The sequence below is a fragment of the Podarcis erhardii genome (genome assembly GCF_964252035.2).
Source record: "Podarcis erhardii genome assembly, chromosome: 10".
Taxonomy (NCBI): Eukaryota; Metazoa; Chordata; class Lepidosauria; order Squamata; family Lacertidae; genus Podarcis; species Podarcis erhardii.
The window spans coordinates 50,409,439-50,431,257 of NC_138500.1; the positions used below are offsets into that span (position 1 = coordinate 50,409,439).

General features: G+C 40.5%; 1 protein-coding gene across 2 annotated transcripts in view; it reads left to right on the top strand.

Annotated features, from left to right (window-relative positions):
• NELL2 (neural EGFL like 2) overlaps positions 1-21,197 on the top strand; it is a 115,896-nt gene extending 94,699 nt beyond the window's left edge. Inside the window, exons 16-20 of one of the 2 annotated variants that reach the window (XM_081877901.1) lie at positions 6,755-6,895; positions 12,491-12,684; positions 13,429-13,605; positions 14,669-14,893; positions 20,436-21,197. In XM_081877901.1, coding sequence (XP_081734027.1) covers positions 6,755-6,895; positions 12,491-12,684; positions 13,429-13,605; positions 14,669-14,893; positions 20,436-20,486 — 788 coding nt within the window. In that variant the 3' untranslated portion in view covers positions 20,487-21,197. The remainder of the gene's footprint in view (positions 1-6,754; positions 6,896-12,490; positions 12,685-13,428; positions 13,606-14,668; positions 14,894-20,435) is intronic. The other variant, XM_081877902.1, reaches the window with a different exon arrangement.
• Positions 21,198-21,819: the final 622 nt, after the last annotated feature.

Below are 21,819 nucleotides of genomic sequence, written 5' to 3' on the forward strand. Positions count from 1 at the left end.
CATCCTTGCCCCCAATAAAACTTGAAATTGGCTGACAGAGAAACGCAGCAGGGCATCTCAGTAGTTGCTTAGCAACTGCTCTGTGCAGTTTTGCCCCAGAGCTAATCAAGAGACCCAATGGGAGACATTTTTGTTGCTGGCCAGAAGCTGTTGTGTAAAAGGTGAAGAAAATGGCTCCTGATGATTAATTGGGAATGACCTGAGATTAAAAGTGAGAGCACACATTGGGTGAGAAGAAACCCACTGGAACTCCTTTGCTTTGGACCGCTAAGAAGAATCTGGCACAAGTTGAGTTGGGAAGGCCAGCTTCACATTTAATTATGTACAATTGCAAGTGTCTGAAAACATGCCTGCCTTAAACTGCATTAAATGGCATGTCTATTAAATAGGCATGGGATCCATTTGATCACAATTATTGAGTAATAATCTTATGCAGTGCCAACTAGTAGAGGCTCCATAGGATAGTCAGGTAATGAGCTAGACAGATTTTTCATGCCTCTTGCTATAAATTGGCTTCCCAGCAGCATCAAGATTTGTCATTGCTTTTAAAAGTCACTATCTTCCTATGAAGAAAGCACATACTTTTCACAATACCTCATTGTGTCACATTGGTCTTCACTGGGTTTTTCCCCCTAGATCGCAAAGGCATATATTCCTATGTTAGAGTCAGCTTTCTAATGTTTAACCAGTTCAGTGTTAAATTGGCCTTCATTAGGAATGTCACTGCTTCTCAGAGCTCAGAGCTGCTAGATAAGCAAAACTTTTCAGTGAGCCACTAATTAACCATCAAATCACATCACAATATAAATCCACTGGAAAAGGAAAGGAAGAATATTCCACACAAAGAGTAATAGCTCAGACTAATACTAAGCATAATATACTATTGTACTATTGTCAAATTACTGGTGTGCTACTCAAAACTCGTGAGTCTTCTGTTTTTCTGGGGTACAGTGATGTTAGCATCAGAAAAGAAAGCCAGTATGATATAGTGGTTAGCCAGCCTTTCTCAATCTTGGACCCCCAGATGTTGTTAGAGTACAACCCCCATCATTCCTAGCTAGCAGGACCAGTGGTCAGGGATGACGGGAGTTGTAGTCCAGCAACATCTGAGAACCCAAGGTTGAGAAAACCTGGATTAGACAGTTCATCCTAGGTCTGGGGAGTCAGCCTTGAAGGTCACTGGATGACCTTGTGCTTATCATTCTTAGCCTAATCTAGCTTGAGTTCTTTGGAGGAAAGATGGTGAAATAAAATGAATAAACAAATCACACAAATGTTTGCATGAATTAGGACAAGGGGTATCTACATTACCCACTTTGCATTATTATTTTTTATCCAACATGCTTAGCTAATCCACTGCTACATCTGGAGTTGAGAAGAAGGCAAACTAAAGCTGTGTCAAAACCTCCTGATCAGTGTCCCCTGGCAATGTCTCCTGGATTTTAAACAACATTGGAGACAAGAGCTGAGAATTTTACAGGCTGAGAATTTTCGTTTCGTTTGTTACCTTACGTATGCATTGTATGCTATGGTTTTTAGTGTGGAACCTGCCCTGGAATCCCTGTGTGATGAAGGGTGGGGTAGAAATTGAACAAATAAAACCTTTGCAACACCTGCTAAAGAACTGCCACAGGGTTCCAGCTGGAAGAAAAGCCCTGGCTCCACCATCATTGGTTTTCCCTCCAGCGACTGTTGGCATGTTTGGTTGGTCTCCACCTACAGATTATCCCTGAGGACATGCAGACCTTGGCAGAAACAAAGGTTGTCCATCATTTTCAGTGGAATTGGTTGTTAGCAGACAATCTGTCATTTCCTAGAGACCAGCAGAATTCTTCCATCAGCATATTAATGGCAGACAGTCATACACAGCTCCATTCAACAACTTTGCATCCTGACATAAGGAAATGAGTATTTCTTTCTTTATTGGCATATGTAAAAGCATTTCATCCGAAGTAATATTTCTTGTGATATTGGTTTGTCAGTTTTTTTGGAAAATAAATACAGAATAGTTATTTTGGCTGTCAGTTTACCAATACTGACATGTCAATCAAGATTTGTGTCCCCCCCCCACACTTTTGAATAATCAGTAAGAGTGCTCATAAAAATGCATAATGCCTCTGACTATGATGCTCTGTTCATAATTAAGAAGTTTACAGCGTCACAGTGTTGTTCTGAAGAGAGGAGTACAAAATTTGTTTAATTCATTAATACACCTTTGACCTAACTTGTGTGTTTTCTTTCCTGTTGTTCTCAGTAAATGAATCCAATCTCTCAGCAAGAGAGAAATCTGTCTTTCAGTATTTTGAATGCATGTTGCTAAGTAGTTGCTATAATTCTAAATGCAAACTCTCTCCTTCCTTCCCTTTGCAACAAAGACTGCATTCAACATTTTTGTGGTTTTGGCTTGGAGATTTTCACTATTCCTAAACCATCAATAATTCTATATGACAGCCACTGTGGCCTTTAATTCAATGGCTTAGTTCAGACATCATGATAAACTATAGTTTATTGTGATGTGAACCTAGCCTCTCCCTCGATTCACCAGCAGTTTTGCCACACTTCTCCAATTTAGTTGTAGGAAAGAAATTGGAAGTTTTTGCTTTCAGTTTTGATTAATCACAGCTTAGTGTTACATCCAAACTTCAAACTAGTTAATTTTAACTATGGTTTGTTTTAAACCAGTCTGTTCCTAAATTATGGCTTGAAGTTTTGTTTCAAACAAGTCATTGTTAAAATTAACCAGTGTATTACTGTAGGTAGTTTTGACAGGGCAAACTGGGGTTGATCAGAAATTGTAGCCAAAACTTCCAGACTCCTCTTTTTGGCCATGTCAGGAGTTTGCAAAACCAGGAAGCTATGCTAGTTCCCATCATGATAATCCATGGGTTCTCAAGGCATTCAGATTTGGCCAATATGTACTAGCAGGCATTGATAGCATCCAAGGTGTCAGATGAGCAGGAGGAAGCATGCAAGGCCAGGCTGAAGCTAGGCTCATTCCCATCACAATAAGTCGTGTTCTACTATGATGTCCAACATGGCCAATATGTGGTAGTTGGCATGAAAGCATCAGAGCAATCATTTCCAAGGAACACAGTGAGGTTTCTGATGATAGGCTTTCATTTTTCCTTGTGTGTTGTATAGCACGTCCAAATGCATTCTTCCTGCCAACAGAAAAAGGTTCATTCCCTCCAAATCAACACAAACAAACAACAAGTTTATTAAATTTGTGAGCTCCATGCCTTTACACAAAATGCCATAAAACATTATTAAAAAGATAAACAATAAAATTATAAAAATAAGCTAAAATTCATGCCATGCTGTCCCAGCAAAGGAAACTACCCAAAAACCCCCACCATTCAGGAAAGAAGCTACAGCAACAGGTTAGGAGAGCAATGGGAGGGACCTCACCATTTCATCCAGGAACCATACCCTAGTTTTCATAGCCTTCACCACAAAGACTGCTACCACATGAGAAATCCGTGGATCAGCGTCCACCAGTAAAAACTTTACTTGGTCCTCAGAGTTGACTATTGATTTGGGAATAGTTTGTAACATCGCATCCCTGAAGGCCGAATAGATGGGACAATACAACATGTAATGTGTGAGATCCTCTTTGGTTCTCATATGACAAGGACATATACGCAGCTCTACTGGGATTTTTGCATATCTGCCTGACAGATAGGCCGTAGGAATGGTTTGAAAATGGGCCATGGTGAAAGCTCTCTGAAGGGTGGGATTGGTGATATTCGCCAAGTAATTGGCGCAGGTTTTGACTGTTTTCAGTCGGGGAAACCAGTGGGAGGACCCCGGGTTCTGTATTTTTGTGATGTCTAACAGGGCGTCTCTCTCCAGGATCCATTCCCGAACTTTGTCCGGGCTCCACAGTTTGAGAGTATTAAACTCCGGTAGGGTGTATCTAACCAGGATCTCAGATAGGTTTTGACGCCAAGTGGTGTTCTTTTGAAGAGATACAAAGGCTTGTTTGGCCAATAAGGTGTTTGAAGTGTTTGCAAGGTTGATGTAAAATCGTAGGAATCTTAAGTGGGCCCTGGCAGACACAGAGGGTAATCTATCCTCCACCCTCAAGAAAGCTGCCGGGGTTCCTTGAGGAAGGCCTGGAATCCTCTTGAGATAATAATTTTGCAAAATTTCAAGCCGTTCCAACAGCCTCTGGTTCCACCCCCAGAGTTCTATCTCATATAACATCTGGGGGATAGCTTTCCCAACAAAAGCTCTTAATGCCGGGATCACCAATTGTCCTCCCTGGGTATGGAAGAAACTAAGCAGGACACCAATTGTTCTTCGTGTTAGGATGGTTACAGCCTTAAAGTGGGCTAGCCAACTAGATGTAGCCTGGAATGTAACACCCAGATATTTTAAAAAAGGGCACTGTTCAATCACATGTTTGTCTAAAGACCATCTAAAAGTGTGGCGAGCTCTAGTGAACACCACAATTTTTGTTTTGTCATAGTTTATCTTTAGTGAGTTATGGGAACAGTAGGCTGCGATCCCCTCCAACATGCTGCATAAGCCTCTTCGGGTGAGTGCCATTAAAGCCATGTCATCGGCATATAACAATATATTCAGACGTTTACCTTCGAGGGCTGGAGCCGATGACTTGTACTTTGCCATGTACTGGACAATGTCGTTTATATAAAAGTTAAAAAGAAATGGGGCTAGCAGGCATCCCTGTTTGACCCCTTTCCCCAATGGCAGTGGGTCCGTAAGAGTTCCCGATGGCCCAGTTCTGATTTTAACTGTAGTATCTGTGTGTAACTCTCTGAGAATTTTTAAAAGTTGTCTATCAATGTCCGTTTCATATAATTTTTTCCATAGTCTATCTCTACAGATTGAGTCAAAGGCAGATGTCAAGTCTACGAAGGCCACAAAGAGTCTGCTCTTATACGCTTTTGAATATTTAGCTACCAGGGTCTGTAGTACCATACCGTGACCTATCGTATTGTGGCCCTTTCTAAATCCTGCCTGTTCCTGGTTGAACAGATTAGTATGGTCCGCCCAGTCTACCAACTTGTTTAATAAGTACCGGGTATAAAGTTTGTATGCGATGTCCAGAAGGCTTACAGGGCGGTAGTTTGCTGGATCTTGAATATCTCCCTTCTTGTAGATGGGGGCTACCACACTTAGTTTCCAGTTTGCTGGAATTTTACATGTGTTGTTTATTTCCATAAAAAGTTTGGCCAAAAAGATGGCCCACCATTGGACATTTGATTTAAATACCTCAGGGGGGATCCAAATCAACACAATTCTCATTGATATCTTCATCTCATCTCCCTCCACCACCCAATATCTCACTTAAAACTTCTTTCCAAGAGCAAGCAAAAGCAGAGGCAGAAGGGAAGTTGGGCTTAAATTTGCAAATAGTTTCCTGAGCATAGTTTGTTTTATTGGCACCTAGGGATTCGTTACAGACCTGGAAGGTCTGGTGTAGATTTTCTTCTGTAGCTGCAAAAACATTTGGGAGGGAGGGTGTGAGAAGCTGTAAGTAAAAGCATTGGGTTTGGATTTGCTGCTTAATACTATAAAAGGGTAGCCAGAAGGAGGCTTAATGGTCTACTGTGTATAACTGACAAAAGGAAATGAACTCTGGGAATATATTTTAAGTCATATCGCAGAGTAGATTGTAACCTGAGTACACAACATTGTAGCATGCGATTTACTTCATTAATTACCCAATTTATGCATTATGTAGACGGGGGGGGGGGGGGTCCAACCATAGTCTTGGTTTGTTGTAACTGGGAATATCAATATTGCCAAACAAGATAGATTTCAAATTAAGCATTTTCCCCAAGGTATAATGAAATACTATGGTTTTTTGAGAGAGCTGGATCAATTGTTCCTATGTGGGTTTTTGTTAGTTTGTTTGGTTTTTAATACACTAGCTGCTGTCCTTCCTATTTCTGGAACTAATTTGTAGAGAACTGTTCACTACTTACTCTTTATTACTTTAGCAAACTCTAGACATAGGTTTGCTTTACTTCTCTCTTTTTTTTTTGGTTCCACTTCTCAGAGAAGTACTAAACAGCATCAGCAGAGATTTCGTACAATCGCTTGTGTGGCTTGAAAGTTCTACCTTTTCACATTCTCTGGGAAAACAATATGTAGGTCCAGGAAAATTGTTTGTTACAGCTCAAAAAGCGTTCTAATTATTAAGAATCAAATGGTGCGATTCATATTCAAAAATGTGTTTAGGACTATTCTGTCTCTTCTATCAGCAGTCTTTGCAGTCATTCCCAGCAGCATTAGCTCCTAGATAATGGGAGTTAGGATTTAATGTCTTGACATTCTACAGAAATAGATAATCCTGGTTTACATGAGGCAGCCTGGTGTAAGGATTGCCGGGAGGAGATAATGGCTAGAAATATAACTATTGCTGGAATCATATTTTTCTCCGCTTGCCATGGTCAGTTGAAACACAAAGCAGTCTGTTTATCATTTGTCTTCATTGAATGAATTAGAAATGTTTAAACAATACAGAGTATAATTTAATGTTGTTTTGTTTATGGTTCTCATTTATTTTTTATTTCACTTTTTTTTTTCAAGAAGGCTTGCAAAGTTCCAGTTCCTATTAGATTTATTGCATACTAGGATATGGAGTTTAAACACTTCTGCTTAGAAATATTCATATATCCTGTTCACGAATGCATCAGTTTCTTTTGTGTGTCCACAAACAGCAGCTTATGCTAGTTTATGTTACAGTTTTGTTGCTGTTTTTCCTTTTCTGTTTGATGAACAGACATTGATGAATGTTCAGATGGCTTTGTTCAGTGCGACAGCCGGGCCACCTGTATTAACCTCCCTGGATGGTACCACTGTGAGTGCAGGGATGGCTACCATGATAATGGCATGTTTTCACCAAGTGGAGAGTCATGTGAAGGTCAGTAAAGGGGTAGCATAATTTATGTGCTTTTGCTATGCATTTGTGTTTGAGTCATGCTTGGTGTGACTGACTTTAGCCTGGTTTGCACGACACTCTAAGCCAGACTTGGCTTCGCTCAGTGTGGTGTAGCAGCAAAAAGGACTAAGGTGGCTGCAAAATCCTCTCTAAGAGCTCATACTCTTGCATGGCCTTGCATGTTGTGCAAACCAGGCCCCAGACTGAATTCATTGTGCTTGGCCCATCTTCAAATGTAAGCTTCAAGGTACTTTCTGACCCAGGGAACCTAAATTCTTTGATGACCTAAACAGACAAAGAGAAATATTTTTTAAAATAATATTAATCTGCAATTAATCAACTGGTACATAGATAGATAGATAGATAGATAGATAGATAGATAGATAGATGATAGATTTCTCCAGAAAACTCAGTATTTCTGTGACAGGATTTTTCCAGCAGTGTGAAATACTCAGAGCAGACCCACTGAAATTAATTATCATGACAAAGTTAGGTCTGTAAACATCAAGGGTTCTAATCTAATTAGAACTTAGTTGAATACCACCCTATATCACTTCCAGAAACCTATCACACCCAGACCAGAAGAGCAGCCTGATCCATAACCAAGTAAAAAAGGGATTCATTTTCTCATAGATTTCTTGATTTGCTTCTCCTTCACAACTCAAAGAAACAGGGTCCCAGCACTCAGTGGTGCATATTCATGTCAAAAAAGGCACTGCACACTATAGCTTGGCTACAAAGCTAAATCCATGGAAGGAAGTTCATGGAAAGAAAGAAGCGTACAAGGTGCCATCCAACTGACTTACTCCAGATTTGTGTAGGGTTTACTCTTTAGCTTTTTCTTCTCCTAAAGATGTTTCACAAGGCAGCGGGTATGGATTTTTCCTCGAGGTTTACTCCCCAAGCCTTTCCTCACAGATGAGTATGGCAGCAAGGCAGTGGAGGTTTCCTTCTCCTAGAGTTTTCCTTCTTCTAGATGTGGCAGTGGGATGTTGTGTAAGAGAATACAAAAATAAGCATGTCACTGGTAACTTCTGTTGCTCAATAGATTGCGCAGCTTTAAAACTCACTGTCCACTAAGCTCAAGAGAATGTTGGATACAACTCTTAGTTCTATCTAGTGCTAAACCAGAAACGCTAGCCTGTTCCTATCAGCCATTCAGAAACTATGGAACTGGGCAGAAATTCAACAGTTTCCTCAGGTGTGGGAGATAGGAGGAATTCTAAAAATGGTGCAGAATGGTGGGCTCAGGCTTATTAGAATAATTGGCAGAGGTATTGTTGTATTGTTTTCTTCTTTTTAAAAACAGCTTATTGTTTCCATCAGTGCTGAAGCTGCAAATGACACTCAGCGAGCTGCCATGTTCTATTACAGTGCCTCATTGGGAACGACATATTATGATGGACTGTAGTCCCATTCCAGGCTAGAACTGGGGAAAGAAAGATGGTGGCTCCCAATGACTTGCCCCATCTCGGCTGCTGTCTCCAGATAGCTACAGTATGCAGAACTGTATGCTCAAATACAGTCTGAAGGCATGAAATGCGTGACCAGGCTCAGATTATGTAGAAAGAATCCCTGATTAAAAAATCTGGGAACTGATGAAGTAAGCCAGGCATAGATAGGCAAACTCGGCCCTTCAGATATTTTGGGACTACAACTCCCATCATCCCTAACTAACAGGACCAGTGGTCAGGGATGATGGGAGTTGTAGTCCCAAAAACATCTGGAGGGCCGAGTTTACCTATGCCTGAAGGAAACTGTGCAGGCTATTTTGTGCACATGGGCCCTATTAAAATGTAATGCCTCCATTGGAAGGTGCACTGTTCATTCTACTGTCTATGTTCATTTAGGGTTGATCTGAAGAATTGTACCTCTAAAAGGCAAGGAAGGCATTAACTTGTGTTCTCTGTTTAACCATAATGATGAAGGTATGGTTCACCTCTTCCACTGCTGACTTCTCAGTCTGAGACAGAAAGAGAGAAGTAGATTGCAGATGCAATGCTAGCCATATAATCACTCCCAAATTTTACTGGTTTCTGAGTAAAAACCATCTGGTTTTATGTACTTCCTCTTTTGCTGTAAATAATAAATATACATTTTAAGGAAACCTCTTATCGCACAGTGAACCTACTGCCACCCGTGGGGTAATATTATGCTGCTTTTGCAGCTTGTAGAAACTACTGCATTTAGCAAAAAGCAATTTGAGCAACAGTATTTCAAGCTTAGAAACACAGCGATCGTTGGATGCTGTGGCAAATGGCATTACATGGAACAGCAGGTTAGTGGGCATGCAGTTATTTTAAGCTGCTGCTCTTCTAAAACAAAACATCCAGTCGTATTTATTTATAAGCTTAGGTTGAAATGTATTTGAGGAAGACAACACAGCATGCTCAGATATGGTCTGTTAAAACCAAATTGTTGCGGGAGGGGGGATATTATTTTCTCTAAACCTAAATTTCAAAAATTCTCTTAACTTTTTTTTTTTTATCATTGATGGTCCAGATTCTGTACATAATCATACAGAAGGAAGATTAATCTTTGAAGGTCTACCAGTGGATTTTTCTTTCTCTTCTCGGAGATTCTTTTTTCCTTCAAAGTCAGAATGAAGCAATGTCTGTTATGTATCTTCTTCTGGTGAAGTTTAATTTTCAGGCAGAAGGGATAAGCAGGGCTATCACACATATCCAGATTCAAGACGTTGGATTGTTTGCATCATGGGATAGCTATGGGGAAAAACCTGAAAGCAACCAGCTTTACTTTCAAGCAACGATTGGAAAGCTAGGACTGGGGTGCAAAATATTGTCCCCATATTATATAAAAATAACACAGAGAAACAAATTGGCTGGCACATATTATGCACATATAGTCTGTTAATACAGAGGAAAAAATAAGGCTAAATGTTCTACATAGCATGGCAGTACATAATGAAACACAGCACAATTCTGTGAGGTAGAAGCTGCAATGCATTTATATAATGTATCATTTTAAAATGACATGGGAGTGATAATAGTGACATACCACCTGGTGCCTGGAATTAACGATAACTCCAAGCTCCAACTCCCACTCTCTCTCTTCCTTTTGCTGTGTGCAGCAATAATTGACACTCTGTTTGGTCCCTCCATTCTCAGTATTTTATGGGGCTTGGTGTTCCTGTTACAGCTGTAAACAAAATGTCAACCGCATAACTCACTCTTTATGGTGGTTTGCTACCAGTCCAAAATCAAACCGTAGAGCAAGATTTTTGCAGGGATGGATGATTTGTGGTGCAACACTTTTGCAGATAACGGCTGAAAGTTTGATGCTGCTAAATAATGCAGATGTGTATTTCATTTGTGCCGGCTTCATGTCTATTTCCTTGCTTTTTTTGGTTGTTGCCGATTTTCATAATATTTATTTCCAGAATGCCGTAGGCACATGGCAACCCAGTCTGCCTGCACAACAAAAACAAAAACCAAATATTACGCAGCAGCTTGCAAAATATTAAAGTTAAACAATTAAAATTTAAAATAATACTAATACATATTAAAAGATAATATTTAGGAAATGTAGCACATGCTCCATGCCTGCAACCCAAAGGCTTTCCTGAATGCTAGTTTAAGGAAATTTTAAGGTTGCTTACCAATCTTCTCTTTTAGACAAAATTGCAAGCAATGAATGCAACCAGGGAGATCCCAAGATCTTGCTGATTTCAGGATGTAGGCAGTGTTAGCCTTACTCAGAGTAGACCCACTGACATTAATGAATATGAGTAACTTAGGACAGTTGATTTCAATGGGTTTACTTTGAATAAAACTTAATTGGACACAACTCACTTTCTGTAACTTTGTGAACTCGAAGTCGGACCATCTCTAGAGAGCAAATGACAGCATGTGTGAGAGAATATATAAGCACATTAATTTGTAAATACATGGATATCCTGCTACTAGTTTAGCCAGGCCTGTGCAGAGCTTATATGAGGCCTGGTGTGTGAGTCTTGTCTATGAGATGTGCCACTGCCTCATTTGAACTGGTGACACAGGTCTGGATTTTACTATCAAAGCCTTGTAAGTGCATACATTTTGCACATGGCCATTCCACCCATTAGGTCCCCAGTTGGCTGGGAGGCACGGGGTATTCTTGGCATGACAGCATTAATCTGGCAGGCCTCTGGTGGAGGCCCCCAGCCAGCTTAGCCTTCTGAGGCCTGGGGCAAGTATACTCAGCTGCTTCCTCACAAGGGTCTGATTTTAGCTCTAAAGGATTCAGCATATTTATTACCCATAGTCCATATTTGTTATATCATCTTTAAAATCTGTTTTGTATGTTTTGGCTTAATATGTTTAGTTGTGAGATCTTGGCTTGCTTGTTTTTTTTAAAAAAAACTAAAACAAAATCTACTTAAATAAACTTGATATACAGTTTAATCAGCAAAGTTCTCTCTTTATTGCTCTGCCACCCTGAAAATGCCACTTTTTACAGCTGTAATTAAAAGACCTGATGCTGTAGTAGAGAGTCTGAGATGTCCTCAGGCTTCCACTAAGAACAGACACTAGCTTGTCCCTAAAGTTGAGACTCAACAAGGCAGGAGTTGATGGAAAAGTTAGATGAAGTAATCTTAAAATATAACAAGGAAGAACTTGTGCTGATCACATCTAACAATGTCCTTGAAGTCCATCTTGTTCTTGCTTAAATAGTCCATAGCCCATAAAAGCAGAACCAGTGTACCTGAAGTGCATCTGAGGATGGTTCCAAGTTGCAAGCCACCCTGGAGCCAATGCTGGCAAAGCTGGCATCCATATCGGGTTGTTGCATGATGAAAATGAGGCTAGCTGACAGGCACAGCAGCACCCATTCTCTTCTCACATGCCTTACTCACCCAGCTTGAGCAAGGTGTATATCAGGATTGGGGAACCTTTGACCCTTCAGATGGTCGCTGACTATTGGCCATGCAGCCTGGGGCTGATTGGAAATGTAGCCAAGGGCCAAGGTTCTCCATCCCTGGTGAATGTTGTGATGCAGTGAAGGTATGCCAGCTGTAGATTGCACCAGCAAGGCAGAGAGAGCTCAGTCTGGGTCTACAAGCCACATGCAAACTTAAGGCTTATCTGAGTATTTGGCAGTTCTGCTTTTTCCAGTGCCACATGGGTCCTCAATTCTGCAATGTAGGTTGGGGCTGCCTCCAAGAACTCTCAACAGTTCTTCTCGTATGGGTCCAACAGCCCCACATATTGGGCTAGCAATCAAGTAGCCCTTTGGCCTGGCCCAGTCAACTTCAAGGCACCCATGAACCTCAGCAGGTTGGAATCCAAGGGTACAATAGATTGAATAAGAATACTGCCCCAGTACTTAAAGCTAACATCTGGAAGTTCATAAAAGAATTTCCTTGCTTAATATACAGTAAGTAAGGCTCTGCAAAGTCATTTCACTTGAACTTCCACTCACGTAATTAATGGTGTGTTAATTGTAATACGAAGAATTTAGACTTGAATGCATATTACTATGGAGCTGAGGCTTAATGGCCGAGGATAATTTCTATCAACTATATAGTTTTTGTTAGTGTCTTTAGTTTAAAATCAGTTCATGGCTGTTTCTTTGCAGACATTGATGAATGTGCGACAGGAAGGCACAGTTGTGCCAATGACACCATTTGCTTTAACTTGGATGGTGGCTATGACTGCCGGTGTCCCCATGGGAAGAACTGCACAGGTGACTGTGTCCACGAAGGCAAAATTAAACACAATGGGCAGATTTGGGTTTTGGAGAACGATAGGTGCTCTGTCTGCTCCTGCCAGGTAAGTCTGATCAGCATTAGCAGGGGGTTCTTTGAGGGGTGGGAGAAGGTGAAAAAGCAAAGGAGGAAACTGAAGATAGAATAGTTTGTTCACTCCTCCCCTCCAAGGGATGAAGGTGGTATGCTTAAGTCACCACTGCCAATTTACTGAGGCAGAAAAATAATCAATTTCGCCCAAATTTCCTGTTTCCAACAGATGGCAAGGTGGGAGGAGCTGTCGGCAAAACTCACGTGCCACAATTTGCACCAGTAGTAACTCTTTCTGCTAGAGCAAGGTCACAGCTGGATCCAACCCACTATATTCAAAGAACATAGCCCATCCTTATTTGAACCATTATATTGTCAATTGTGCACAATATTACAATTTTTTAATCCTTTCTTTCATTTTAAATTAGCTTTGAGAATTGAAGAAGAGCCCTGCAGACTTACACAAAAGGCCTCTCTAATTGCATGCAACAGCACACTCCTCACTTGTGACTGTTGCTCTGGGGCAGTGGAGGTAGAACTTAGCCTTACCTTCAGTGAATTAGTCTAATCCTGTTTTAAACCAAATCTCGTGGAAATGCTTTCCATAGTTTAACTATGCACTGTGTGAAGAACCATTTCCTCCTTTTGACTTCCCTGAATCTCCCATTCTTAAACTAGTCCTGTATCTTCGCAAACTGTTAGTTATTCATTTCCCTCACCATAGTTATGCAAGCTGATTCTAATTTTTACTGCATGCTGCTCTGTCTTGCAACGGTAGAGTGGATACGTAATGTGTCGGCGAATGGTATGTGATTGTGAGAACCCCACAGTTGACTTATTCTGCTGCCCTGAATGTGACCCAAGGCTCAGCAGCCAGTGTCTACATCAAAGCGGTGAGATCTTATACAACAGTGGAGACACCTGGGTTCAAAATTGTCAACAATGCCGCTGTTTGGTAAGTCCTCCTCCTACAATAGACAATTAAATCAAAACCATTTGCAATCATTATGAGTTAGGTAAAGGTAAAGGTACCCCTGCCCATACGGGCCAGTCTTGACAGACTCTAGGGTTGTGTGCTCACTCTAGAGGCCGGGAGCTACATCTGCCTTAATTGTTCTTTTATTGTGCATGTTTGTTTCAATCAGTTTTCAAAAAAGGAAATTAAATTTTTCTATTGCTCAATTGATCAGAGACTGAAAATTTCAGACTGTAGATAGAATCATGGAATTCTAGAGTTGGAAGGGACACCAAGGGTCATCTAGACCAACCCCCTGCAATGCAGGAATATCAGCCAAAGCATCCATAGCAGATGGCCACCCAGCCTCTGCTTAAGAAACTTCAAGGAAGGAAGAGACCATAACCTTTCAAGGGAGACCATTCCACTGTCAAACAGCTCTTACTGTCAGAAAGTTTTCCCCCATGATGTTTAGTTGGGATCTCCTTTTTTTGTAACTTGAAGATACATCTAATCACAACATGAAAATCTATTGTTCATATTTGACTGTAAAAAAATGGTTGAAAGAGCAGCTTGAAATAATTGAAACCCAAGGAGTACACTGCAAATATTTATTGAAAGTGAGTCCTTATCACGGAAAGAAGTTTTCCCCCAGCACAGGGTGCAATTCAAAACATGCTTGACACCTTTTGAGATCCGTGGAACTACATGAACAATTCACTGTTTAACTCTGTTGAAATCAATGTGACTTTAGCATGCCCAGTTTTCTCAGAGCTAGATCCTTTATCATTCAGTTTCCATTGCTTGCCTTTAGTAATGGCAAACAAATCCACATCACAAACCTCTGCCATTTTTTGTTAGAAGTCCCACTGTGTTCAATGGGGCTTCTGGCAGGTTAGTGGGAAAATGCACCCCCAGCAGCACTCAACATGGCCCTCAGCCTGAACAAGCTTCCCTGTCCCTTTTTATGATGGTATAATAGTGTATTAACATAATATGGATGATGATGATATAACAATGTAGAATTAATGCTCCTTTGTCCATTTTTTTTGTAAAACAACAGCAGGGTGAAGTGGACTGTTGGCCCTTGCCTTGTCCAGATATGGAGTGTGAATTCAGCACCCTCCCTGAGAATGAATGTTGCCCTCACTGCGTCACTGACCCCTGTCAAGCAGATACCATTAGGAACGATATCACCAAGACTTGTCTGGATGAAACTAATGTGGTTCGCTTCACCGGGTCCTCTTGGATCAAGCACGGCACAGAATGCACCCTCTGCCAGTGCAAGGTACTGAAGAGCTAAATCGAGCTGTACAAGGGTCTTTTCTAGTTGGCCTTACGGTTTATAAATATTGATGCATCTCATCTAGTCACTGGGATGTCTCTTTCCACACTTGCAACATAAATCATTCAGTGTTGTTGACATCATTCTTTTCTGCCAGGGGGACAGGAGCATTCAAGAATCTGGATAATGGTTTATATGTACCAGCAAGGCAAAATTCTCAAAGTCCACGCACTGTCTGACCTTGAAGCTATCTAGCCCTCTATACATCTACATATGGTATACTTTTTATGGAAATATATTGGCTCAGCTGTGATTGCTGATCTTGCTGTTATCAGTTTTTTGGGGGGCATTTTGAAGATATTTAAGCTATCAAACAATTTCTCATATAGGCTATAACCTTCTACACCTCCCCTCCCCCCAAAAGTATTTTATGTCAAGAGAAGAAAATTACCCAAGACAATCTTGAAGCTTTGCGGTGATCAAACAGTTTTTCATGTTCTGTCGTGGCAATAATGGAAATACAGCCATTGCTTCCTTGTTTTTATAAAGCGAAGGGAACAGAATCCACATGATAATTTGGGTCTTTAGTATTCCTCAGGGTCAACAAGAAACACTTATCTGAAGAAGAAGGGCGCACAGTGATATGCTGACATGACTCTTGCAGCCTCTAAAAATAGTTAAGAAAAAGGGACTGGAATAAACTGTTCTCATTTATACAAGTGATGTAAAGTGCATTTCCTACTTTTCTCACTGAACCCAAACAAGGACTCTACCTGCTACACCCCACCCCACCTTTAGGGCTCTTCAGTTTAGAGAAAAGGTGAATAAGGTTCTTCATGGTGCAGACAAAGTGGATAGAGAAAAGTTTTTTCTCCATCTCTCATAACACTAAAACTCTGGGACTTCCAATGAAGCTGAAGATGTGAAGATGTAGGGTAGACAAAATTGCACAACATGTAGTTCAAATATGGAAGATGCTCCCATAGGAGGTTGTGGTGTTTACCACCTTGGATAGCTTAAAAAAGAAGATTATGAATGATAAGGCTACTAGCCCTCATGGCTATGTTGTGCCTTCACGGTTGGAGGGAGGATGCCTTGGAATACCATTTGCTGGGAATCACAAATGAGGAAAAGGTTGCAGTCAAGTCCTGCTTGCAGGTTTCCCATAGGCATCTGGTTGTCCACTATGAAAGCAGCATGATAGAGTAGATGGGTCATTGCCTCATCCAGCAGGGTCTTCCTATGTTCTTAACATACCAATAAACTGAGCAGAAATAGCTAAATTGGACATTTACCACCTCCTCTTCCCAACATCCACAGTCTTATTATGTCATCCATATGATCCATGCCTGCGCAGCTTTACTTGAAAGTAGCTCACGTGCATTCAGTGCGGTTGGCTCCAAGTAATGGGTTACAGGATCACAACCTAACAGTGTAATTCTTTACACACTTATTTTGAAGTAACTCCTACTGGCTTCAATGGAGCTAATTTCCAAGTAACTGTCTATAGGATTGCAGCTTAGTGGATGAAAAGAAAACTCAGCTGTAATTTTAGGACAGTGCACAACTCCCTGATCCACCGTTGGGGGGGGGGTGCTCATCTGTGGCCCCCATGTTGTGACCCAGGGACCACCCATCCCATATCTGTTCCCAAATTTAGGGGTGGACTAATTGTTTTTTTGTTTGCCCTATGGATTTATCAGCATACATCCAGATTTTATTTTTCCTTGTAACCACATACACAGGGGAATGGCTGGGGAAGAATATGTGAAATGAAAGAGCAGCTGGTTTTTTTTTTTATGTTGATGCACTGGAAATCATAATATACCACTTTATCCTTGAAACAGAATCTGTGCTTTATTTCTTGCCTAACATATGGTATAAGCATTTTGGCACCTGAATTTTTAAACAATCCAAAAAGGTCATTCAAATTAGACTAATAGTACGGTATACTGTGTATACAGTAAAAAATGAAACATTAATGCTCTGTACATTAATAGAGTGCATCTCACAGAAGGTCAGAGCTACAGGATAAGCCTCTGTAGCCAAGCTACAACAAAATAGGTTTACATAAAATCATTTAAGAATCCAGAAAAGCCCAGCATCGGCTGAAGCAGCTTTAAGCACAAAACCATTTTAAAACTCCAAGTGGAAAAAGTGAGCAGCAGGATTGCTGTCATGGTTTTCTAGGACCCCGTCATACAGCAAGTCAAGAAAATAAAATAATAAATTGCCCAAATGCAATTCTAAGCAAACTTGTACCCTGAACGCACCCGATCTCGTCTGATTTCGGAAGCTAAGCAGGGTCAGGCCTGGTTAGTACTTGTATGGGAGACCACCTGGGTATACCAGGTACCGTAGGCTAAACTTTTTTATAAAGGCAGTAACTATGTGATGTTCTTAACATGGGACTGCCACCAGAACTGGCAACCTCATGTCAACATCTTTCTTCCTGTAATGTCTAAGCACACCTCAGTGTTCTGGCATCATGGAGTCTGTCTTTCCACACATTCACCACCAGCAGCCAATGATAAGAAAGCAGAGAAATTCATAACTTGAAAATGTCACTATACAGGGATGGGTAGATCTGCTGCAAAAATGGTGAAGCTTAAACTTCAGGGTCCCTAATCCTGGAGAGGCTCCAGAAGTGACTTAAGTCCACACTGCTTAAAACTTTTGGGTTTAGTAGACCCAGTTTGAGTCACAAGACTCAAATTGATTACTTCTTTGTTGTATATATTTCAACAACCCCAAAGTCTGAGAGTCAGTAGCACAGATGATGTAAAGGTGTGGTGAATTGTCGCGGAACAACCCCATTGAGTAACAGTGGTTAGCCAGACCTTGTTGCTGGTTGCAAAAAGGCCCCCATAACTGTTCAAGCTTCAGGGCCACAAAAATGTAGGTCCACCACTGTACACAGCTAAATGTGTCAAAATATTACAGAGAGACAATTTGTTTCTCTCTTCACTTGCATCCCAATATGAAGATAAACATGTAGTTCCCACAAAACTTCTACTGAAAGCAAGTAAATATAGTCAGAATTGACATGTAATTGCATTTAGTCCTTTCAAGTGTGTGACTTTATCAAAATGTGTTTGCTTTTGTTTTGGTATTGTTTTCCTGAACGATCACCTACTTTAAACCTTCTGTACTGTAAGAGAACCAGACTGGGAAAGGGAAGGAGAAACAATTTTATCCTCCCTTTCTTGAATAGTTTAAGTTTATTCAATCACGTCTTTCCCTCTGTTCATGGGAAATGTGTGTTGGATGAAGAAACAAAATAAAAAAATTCCTTCAAGTAGCACCTTAAAGACCAACTAAGTTAGTTCTTGGTATGAGCTTTCGTGTGCATGCACACTTCTTCAGATACACAGATCAACAGAGCCAGACTGATACCCAGAGAGAACTTGCTGCAAGACAGACCCCAAAAAGAAAATAATAGAACACCTCTAGTCATCACATACAGCTCCCAAGTTAAAACAGTACAACGCATCATCAGAGATCTACAACCTCTCCTGGACAATGACAGTTCTCTTTCTCAAGCTCTGGGAGGAAGACCTTTCATTGCCTACAGACAGCCACCCACTCTTAAACAACTCCTAACCCACAATAATACTACAACCAGACTTAACACGGACACTGGGACCAGAGCCTGCAATAAACCCAGATGCCAACTTTGCTGCCACATACACCCGGACAACACCATTACTGGCCCCAACAATATCACACATACCATCTCAGGACTATTTAATTGCTCATCGTCTAACATTGTGTATGCCATCAAATGCCAACAGTGTCCTTCAGCTCTCTATATTGGACAAACAGGCCAAACCTTACGCCAAAGAATAAAGGGACATAAATCTGACATCAGGAATCACAAGACAGAGAAACCAGTAGGAGAACACTTCAATCTCCCAGGACATTCTATACAAGATCTCAAAGTAGCTGTTCTATTACAAAAGGAATTTCAGAAATAGACTGGAAAGAGAAGCTGCTGAATTGCAACTTATTACCAAGCTTAAAACCATGGAGAGACCTGGTCTGAACAAAGACATTGGATTCTTATCTCATTATACATGACAAAGCCATTTTTCACCTTCTCACCCCTTGCTTTTTCCTGTAAGACCTATTGCAGTCGTTAAGAGTCGTCATCAGGCTCATCACAGCTATCTGCCAATCACCCAATCCCACCACCCTTCTGAGTAATACCCCTCCCCACCTTCTCACTATATAGAAGGGTCTGGTGACTTCTGTTTCAGTGTATCTGAAGAAGTGTGCATGCACACGAAAGCTCATACCAAGAACTAACTTAGTTGGTCTTTAAGGTGCTACTGGAAGAAATTTTTTAAATTTTGTTTTGACTATGGCAGACGAACACGGCTACCTATCTGTAACTGGATGAAGAAATGTAAGTTAAGTTTGAGTTTTGGGGTCCAAAGGCTTCACAAATCCATGTTTACAAATTTATCTATTTAGTGCCTTAATGTTCTGCCTTTCTTCCATCATGAAACTCAAGGTTGCATACAATAGATGGGCCATCCAGATGCTGCCTTGTCCCATATCTGCTTAGGTGCAGCAAGGTGGAGGCATTGTGGACCTAGGCTTTATAATCAGGAGAAATCAGGCCCCATCCACAAGCCATTTAAACCAAGCTACATGGGGGAAAGCTTATTTAGTGCTGCTTGCTAGAACATACAGTCCAATTTAAACCAAAGCAAACGGATTTCAGCTAATTTACAATCTTAATACCTCTATTTAATTAGCTTCTGGACATGGTTATCCATCTCGTGTGCATCAGTACTTTATAGTTAAAATGAATTGTGGAAACTTGCAAAAGTTATTTCTCCAGTTTCATTCACCTAACAATTCAATTTAATGGAAACACTGCTTTAAGTTAGGCCTGTAAAAAGCTTCTGGATAAGTTACTTCTGGCCAGTGCTGTTTTCCTCCTCTAGAAAAATAGGTGCCGGTACTCACCATGAAGTTGTTACAGAAAGTGCCACACTTTTTAACAACAACGAAAGTTCAACCCTTGAGTATCTCCTAAAAAAACACTGCTTCTGGCTAGTAAAACAGGTGAAAAGGAAGGAAGGCTACTGTAAGCTACAAAAAAAATTGAGTGTTATTTTTTTATGCAGTCCTTTCTTGACATTAGTGGAGAGTGCTGGCTCGTGTGGCAGTTTCCTCCTTGGAACTGCTGAGCATTCATGAAAGCAGCATTTGCCTCGCTCTGCACTGTGCAAATGTGTGGTTGTTGACAGCATGGCTCAGCAGTGGAATCTGCCTCTGCCATGCAAATACACTGGATGATTGCCTGATGGGAAGTCAAATTGCTCTCTTTATGTTGACATTCAGAAGTAAAAAAGCCACTAAGTTAATTTTCACCGGAACATCAGAAAGAATTTAATGCAGAATTACTAGATAGCAAATGCTGGTATTTCATCACATGTCCAAGCAGTCATGTGTAAATGCTTATACTCTGTTTAAACAAAGTTGTTTGCATGAATGTAAATCACTTTCTCTTGTTTTTCTTTGTCTTCTCTAGAATGGGCATGTTTGTTGTTCGGTGGATCCACATTGCCTTCAGGAACTGTGAAGCTAATGACCATGTATCACAGGCAGGCAGTTTCTGTACAGAATTTTTTCCTTCGCAAAAGACTTACAGACCAAAAATTGTATAAAGCCAAAACTGGAGCAAGGCCAGTTTTCTCCCCCAATTAAAGTGCAGAAATGCTATGAATTGAATGAGCTGTCGCTTTCCTCATTCTGGGTGAAATGTGTAAGGCTAGTAATGACTTCAGATGTATAAACCTGTGTTTGGGTGTGAGGTTCAACTTCTGGTCCAGTCTGTGTTTGACATCATTATGTAAGATACTGGACTAGAGGAAAATTGACATGTTGTGCGTATAAAGGTGTCAGAATCCTCAAGAATGTAAAAAGCTTTCTGGAGTTTTGAAAATACACCTCATCCATGGCCACAGATTTATTTATTTTGTAGCCTAATGATATTTGAATCTACATCATCATCATTTTTTATTGCTCACTACAGAATTTGCCAGAAATCTTTTTTAAAAGGAAGATATCTTTTGGAAACACTGAATGTTGAAACAACATATGTACAGCTCTGAGAAACTGATTCAAGTTATTGTAAAAAAATAATAATAATGCACAGGCATGACTACTTAATATTGTCTGATGGGAGAAGTCATCTATATTTCCTCGTTCGACTGCACTTAGTTCTTGATTAAATTTGTTCAGTATAAGCTCGTTCTTGTGCAAAATTTAAATAAATATTTCTCTTACCTTATACTGTTGAGTATCTGTCATTGTTGCGGGCTACAGAATGCATTCTTTCATTGCTTCTCTTCTTTTGCTAACATTGTTGTAAGTAAATTTTTCCATTTGGCAAGTTTTATTTGACATAGTGCATTCTGCCAGGTCTTACCTCTGCAGCCGTTACTTCAGCTGGTTTTAATGGGGCTTTTGCAGTGGAGGTTTGATAGCAGCTGTGTTTGATAGACAAATCAAACTCTGTGGAGGAAACCAGCAGAATCCTATGCATGCTTACTCGAGGTAAGTATCACTGGATTTGCTTGAACTTATTCCAAGGAGGTGTGGATAGAATTGTAGCTTTATGCCAGTCCTCTAAAATCCTTTATACACTCCCCAGTGTACACTTGCTTTTGTGCAGACATGCACAGGATTGTACAGTTTCTGGTACAAAGTGAAGCAGCTGTTAGAGTTCTGTTCTTCTGAATGTAGCTAGAACTTCACAACAATGGATTCTTTGACTGGGATGCAGGAGTGATCATCAGATATAGGTAAAGGTAAAGGGTGTTGAAATATGGTTGGAAAATGTCAGATTAGCAGTTAACTTCAAAATAATAATACTAAAGATCTTAAATGTTTTGTGGAAAATAATGTAACAT